General features: G+C 42.3%; 1 protein-coding gene across 2 annotated transcripts in view; it reads left to right on the forward strand.

The window, feature by feature from the left end:
- Window positions 1–6968, forward strand: part of ZRANB1 (zinc finger RANBP2-type containing 1) — a 45565-nt gene extending 38597 nt beyond the window's left edge. For both annotated transcript variants that reach the window (XM_076339212.1, XM_076339211.1), the window contains exons 10-11: window positions 5180–5409; window positions 6405–6968. In XM_076339212.1, the coding sequence (XP_076195327.1) occupies window positions 5180–5409; window positions 6405–6623 (449 nt within the window). In that variant the 3' untranslated portion in view covers window positions 6624–6968. The remainder of the gene's footprint in view (window positions 1–5179; window positions 5410–6404) is intronic.

Consider the following 6968-nt stretch of genomic DNA (forward strand, 5'->3'; position numbering starts at 1 on the left):
GCAAACCTTATATAGAAGAACTCCAGGCTGTGGAGTTAATGTCAAACGTGTAACCTATTATAACTACTTAGAGTCTTCAGAAAATCTGAGAAGCTGTTTGGCTTGTAAGTTTGGGGCAGTGAAAAAACTTCTTTATGTGAGGAAATTAAATACTTTTTTGAAGAGTAAAAAAATTTGGTACTCTTTGTAGTTGCATGTTGTCTTTTATTTGAGATGATGAAAGGATAGACTGGGAAAGAACAGTTATTCGTGTGATACTGATCTGACGCTTCAGGTTTGTGTTGCTTTTAACTGAAAGGCTGAGTGGTTTGCAAAATGTTTTTATTTTATAGATTGGACATTGACAAGTGTTACGTGGCCTAAATGTGCTGACATTGTTTTCTTGCTCTGTGAACCAGAAGGTAACCGGGTGTCTGGGACAACCTTTTGCTAGACACGCGTTTCCAGGAATTTAGTCAGACAAATATTTATGACTTTGTGATTTGCTTGCCACAAGCCGCATCCGTCCATACATAGAAACATGCAACACTGAACAGGTGAACTTAGGAGTCCTGTGTCAGATTACCTGGAGTTACTTCTATCCTTGTCCAACCACATTTTTGTGGTTAATGTGTGCTAATTAAATGCTAGCAGCACAGCTGAAACCAAACAGCCATTGGACTCGGAGTAGTATGGGCTGCCAAGACAAGTCTCCTGTAAATGGTACAAGACTTGCTGTTCTGGGCCTGAGTGTGAGCTTTGCTTAGCATGTGCCCCTTTGGTGAAACTTTGAGGAGTGCTTGGGCTTCTCTGACTTGCTCTATAGCACCCTGCCTGTGTTTTAAGATCACATTCACCAAAAAAGAAAGAGGAAAGACTGTGGGTTATAACAGAGATGGGGAAATGAATTTTTTTAATGCTTACTTAATGTTATGGTTCAGTTCATAGCACCTTGGAAGGTACTGTAAACCCTCTATCCATCCCCAAAATCTTCTCCATGATCAGAATTTTTTTCTCCAGGGATTCCTTGTTCCAGTTTGGCATCCTTGCTGTAACTGCTGTGAATCCCATAACTGACAGCCTCAGAATCATAGAATAGTTTGGGTTGGAAGGGACCTCTCAAGGTCATCTAGTCCAACCCCCCTGCCGTGGGCAGGGACATCTTCAACTAGATCAGGTTGCTCAGAGCCCCATCCAACCTGACCGTGAATGTTTCCAGGGATGGGGCATCTACTACCTCTCTGGGCAACCTGTTCCAGTGTTTCACCACCCTCAGCATAAAAAATTTCTTCCTTATGTCTAGTCTGTATCTACCCCCCTTTAGTTTAAAGCCATTACCCCTTGTCCTGTTGCAACAGGCACTGCTAAAAAGTTTGCCACCATCTTTTTTAGAAGCCCCCTTTAAGTACTGATAGGCTGCAGTAAGATCTCCTCTTCTGAGAAGCCTTCTCTTCTCTAGGGTGAACAACCCCAACTCTCTCAGCCTTTCTTCACAGGAGAGGTGTTCCATCCCCCTGATCATTTTTGTGGCCCTCCTCTGGACCTGCTCCAACAGGTCCGTGTCTTTCTTATGCTGAGGGCTCCAGAGCTGGACGCAGTACTCCAGGTGGGGTCTCACCAGAGCAGAGTAGAGGGGCAGAATCCCCTCCCTCGACCTGCTGGCCACGCTTCTTTGGATGCAGCCCAGGGTACGATTGGCCTTCTGGGCTGCGAGCGCACATTGCTGGCTCATGTCCAGCTTTTCATCCACCAGTACCCCCAAGTCCTTCTCGGCGGGGCTGCTCTCAATCCCTTCATCCCCCAGCCTGTAGTGACACCAGGGGTTGCCCCGACCCAGGTGCAGGACCTTGCGCTTGGCCTTCTTAAACCTCATGAGGTTCACACAGGCCCACTTCTCGAGCTCGTCCAGGTCCCTCTGGATGCCATCCTGTCCCTCTGGCGTGTCGACCGCACCACACAGCTTGGTGTCATCTGCAAACTTGCTGAGGGTGCACTCGATCCCACTGTCTGTGTCATTGATGAAGATATTAAACAGTACCGGTCCCAATACAGACCCCTGCGGGACGCCACTCATCACCAATCTCCATCTGGACATTGAGCCGTTGACCACTACCCTCTGGATGCGACCATCTAACCAATTCCTCCCCCACCGGACAGTCCACCCATCAAATCTATACCTCTCCAGTTTAGAGAGAAGGATGTTGTGGGGGACCGTGTCAAAGGCCTTACAGAGGTCCAGATAGACGACATCTGTAGCCCTTCCCATGTCCACTGATGTAGTCACTCCATCAAGGAAGGCCACTAGGTTAGTCTGACTAGGCAGGACTTGCCCTTGGTGAAGTCATGCTGGCTGTCTTGAATCACCTCCCTGTCCTCCATATGCCTTAGCATAGCTTCCAGGAGGATCTGTTCCATGATCTTCCCAGGCACAGAGGTGAGACTGACTGGCCTGTAGTTCCCCGGGTCTTCCTATTTTCCCTTTTTAAAAATGGGGGTTATGTTTCCCTTTTTCCAGCCTCCTTGTTTCCTACATTGCAATTGACTGTTAATGCTGCTTTAAATATTAAGGCTTCGACAGTGAAAGATGCATTTACTCAGCCTTAAGTATGCTCCTGGTCTAGCTGCATGTATTTAGTGGCATGAACATACAACTTTTAAAATTAAACAGGAAAAAAGGTGACTGACTGAAATTATCATCAGATCAGGTTGGAGAAACTAAATCCTATGTGGATGGCTTCCAGGAGGATAGGTGTTAGCCCATACTCTTTATTTTCTGTGGCTTGTCTGCATGTCATCAGTGTTGTCACACTACCTTCTCAATTTATATCAGATTGACTTTTATAAATCTTCAGAGCACTGGATAGTCTCTGTGGTAAAGCCTGAAACTCGCTCCTTGCGCAGCTCATCACATAATGTTGAGGAGGAATGGAAAGTATAACACAGCCTTCTGACTTAGGGAAATTATTAGCATGGCTTTTTTACTAAGAGAAAACAACAGTGAAAAAATTTTCCAAAAAGTTGCTGAATTTCGATGTAGAGATTATGTTGAGGTAGACAGATTAGTTCCACTTCTGAACAGGTCACGTAGCTATGCCTGACGCAGGAGTTCTGTGCCGTTAGATGAGACTTGAGATTTTCATAGAGATGAGACCCTTTGCTCATCAGTGATTTTTGTAGACCTGACAACATTGAGTAGTGCTTGGGGCCAAAATCTACCAGTTGGGAATTAACTGTCTGTATTAATTGGCAATGAATTAAATTAATCTTCCCCAGATCGAAACTGTTTTGCCTGTGATGGTAACTGGTGAGTGATCTCCATGTCCTTATCTTGACCCACAAGCTTTTCATTGTATTTTCTCCCCCGTCTTGCTGAGGAGGGGGAGTGAGAGAGCAGCTGGGTGGGTACCTGGCTGCTAGCCAAGGTCAGCCCACCACACTAGGATAAGTATCCTGAGGAGTTGACACAGTTTGTGAGTGGAAGGAGGGGACTTTTTGATATATCTCTATGATCATAACTTGTGGAAGACAAGGGGTAAGCGGTCATCCTGAGGGTGCTGATGCTTTCTGTTCTGAAAGGCCTCGGTGATCTAACCAACGTGTATACAGATAGCACCATCATATTTAAATGAAGCATACAATATTAATAAATTAGTTTCCAACCCTCGATGCTTGATTGTTTTGCTGATGCTTCAAACTAAAGCTTGGAAAAAAGTTTATGAAGTTATTTCTCCACGTATGCATGGAGAATGAATTTCCACGAATTGAGGGACTGTTTTCATTACATTTGACCATTAGTATGTTATTTGCAATGTAACTCTGAGTTTTGACCAGATGTTTGGTTCTTTCCCTGAATGTAAAGGCTTGAAATTTTTTGGTTAGCACTTAACTGTTGTTCTGCATCTTTTGTGTTTAGCATTGAATTACAGTGAGGCTTCATTGTAGCGGGGGTGGGAGGAAGGGAGCACTAAGAAGGTATTAAATGGATTTGTCCTTAGATCTAGATGTTGTAAAAACTTGTGTGAATCTTAATCTAAAAGAAATTGAAAGACTTTTAGGTATTTCTTGATTGCTAATTCAAGAATGGGGAAAAAAGGCACAAATATCTACCAGTAGCCCCCACTAATATTTGTTGCAGCAAAGAAAGATGAGTTCTAAACTTAAGTAAAACCTCCAAAACCACCCTCTGCCTCAGATTTCCATTTTAGCATTGCCCTTCCATCTCCATGGATGTTGGAGAAGTGCAGTGCCTTGTTTTGCTGCAGCGTCTATTCCTAACTTACTGGCAGCAGCTGTACTATGAAAGGTTGCTATGCTACATGTGCACTTAAGTTTATGCGTGGCTATTTTTAAACTGTCACAAGGTAAGGCATGCTTTTGCTTAAGTTGTCTTGCAGCAGTACACACCAAGAATTATTTATGTTCCTCGAAGAAAAGAGTTCTAGTTTTATTTTGAGACTTCATGCACCTCAAGCGAAGTACTGTCTTTATTGCTAAAAATAGTGGGGAGAAAAACTGCAGTTTCCTTCAGAATCTCTGACATCAGTAAATTGTATCTGAGCAAAATAGTATCAGCTTTTGGGTGGGTTTTTTTGAGACTAGATATGTTTAATTGATGTGGGTTAATTTAATCTATTAATACAACATTTATGAGAAGTCCTGTTGTCTCTGGGATAGACTACATACTTGGGTACTAAGTAATATTTAGTGCAGTAAGTTCTCTTAATAAGAAGTTTTGTAAGCAGATGGTGGAATTTTTGTTTTAGTAAAAATAGACATCTGACTGTAGCTTTTATTTCTGTGACGCAGAATCTGATTTTTTTTTCAATTTTTTTTTTTATTTTTAAGAAGAGTTACCAAACATAAAAGACTGCTTTTCTAACTCTGTTTTTTGTTCATCACTGTACTATAGATCATGGATTTTAGGGGAATGGTAATGTGGTATTGGTTGTAATTGTAATGGCTTTTATGTCTGAACTTGTACAGTTGCAGAGATGCTTCACTAATCTCATGCTAACCTAATAATAATTAGCTGTACTGAAAAGTGTGACCTATATTAGTGTAGACCAAACCAAGTACGTTTTAAATGCTTGTAGTGTGCTGCTGTTACTGTGTTTAGCCAAAACCAAAAGGTTTGTATCAAAATTCTTCATTGTTGAACACTGTAGTTCTGAATCTTACCCTTTGTTTTAATTTGTTGTAGGTGTATATTTGCCTTTGTTATGGGAACAGAGTTTTTGTTGGAAAAGTCCTATTGCTCTGGGCTACACAAGGGGCCATTTCTCTGCTCTGGTTGCCATGGAGAACGATGGTTATGGCAATCGAGGTGCTGGTGCTAACTTGAACACTGATGATGATGTTACTGTTACTTTTCTACCGTTGGTGGATAGTGAGAGGAAATTATTGCACATTCACTTCCTTTCTGCTCAAGAGGTAAGAAATGGTTGTGTAGCTGGTAGCCTTTGTCACAGCTGCCTCTAAGCTGTGGCCTCAGCAATCTCTGTAGCCCTGTATGTTTTTGCAGTTCAAAGAATTATAGGGAGTATGCTGTTCTGTTTGTTTAATGCTGCTCCCCATCATTTGAGGTGATTCTGAAAGGTGTTTTCCCACAAATTTGATGCTTTTTTTTATAGCTCTGTAAATTGAATGTAACTTCACTGTGCATGTGAATACAAGTGTATCTTGAAAAGGACCTAGAAATAAGGATTCTGACACGCGAGACTGAAATATGCCTTTTTTTTTTTTGTAAAGGATGCAACATAAATATTGGCCAGTAGTTACAGCATGCTTTACCTCTTTTTCTAATGAAACTCAACTCATTTCTTCTTTAATAACTGTGATAAAGATGGGGAACCACTTCAGTAAAGTGTGTACATGGGGGAAGGGAGGGTTGGAAAACCTGAAATAATTGCAAAAAGTGGATATCCTGTAGATAAAGGAGAAAAAGTATGGGCTTTAAGTTCAGAGAGGGCTATTTTTTTTCAGCAAGCCACAACGTTTATGTCTTACAAGAGGATATGTTTCATGTCAAGAACTGCTAGACTCCTAAAAACTGCTTTGTAAAGCCAGAAGGCTCTTTTAGGACTTATCCTCCTTATATATTGTGCCTACCATAAATAATTAGTTGCTCATGAATAACTGAAGTATAGGAACGCCATATTGGAAATACACGTCTGAAAAATTTAGAAGGGAAGAATAGCTGGAGAGTATTTCCAGAGCCTTCAAATTTTGGTTGAGAACGCAGTGTGCATCAGTTTGGCTTTCGGAGACTCCCAGCTGTGGTGAAGTAGTATGCTAACTCTGTCAGCTTTGAAAAGGAACTGCATTGCTCCCCTAGCCCGGGTATTTCGGAGTATCACAGGTGGCTTGCTTAAAGTTGCTGGTAATGTTTCAAGCCTCATTCTCAATCCGTTTTCTCTCCCCCAAAGATAGGTAATGAGGAGCAGCAAGAAAAGCTGCTTCGGGAATGGCTGGACTGCTGTGTGACAGAAGGAGGGGTTCTCGTTGCGATGCAGAAAAGCTCTCGTAGGCGCAATCACCCGCTGGTCACCCAGATGGTAGAGAAGTGGCTCGATCGCTACCGACAGATCCGCCCTTGTACATCCCTTTCCGATGGCGAGGAAGACGAGGATGATGATGATGAATGATGAAGAAATTGAAAAGAAAATTACCAGCACAGAGTGTCTGACCCGGAGTTAGCGTTGTGCTCTAGCAGTTCGTTGTGGAACGACCCAATTCTAGAGGAAACATGCTGTAAAGGATTTTTCTAACCAGCGTGGAGAGAGTCTAGAAGCTCATCTGCTGCGTGAAGAGCGCGAAACGGGCTGGACTACAGTTTGTATAAAAACAAAGAAAAAGAAACAAAAAACAGCTAATTTTATTATCAAGACAGAAAAAACCATTTTTCTTTCTGATTGTAAATCTGTCTATAAATGTACCGCATGTGGTTGTGTAAGAGGTTGTGTAATAGGAAAAGTATACCAGCATCTTAA

Source organism: Aptenodytes patagonicus, chromosome 5, assembly GCF_965638725.1.
Source record: "Aptenodytes patagonicus chromosome 5, bAptPat1.pri.cur, whole genome shotgun sequence".
NCBI lineage: Eukaryota > Metazoa > Chordata > Aves > Sphenisciformes > Spheniscidae > Aptenodytes > Aptenodytes patagonicus.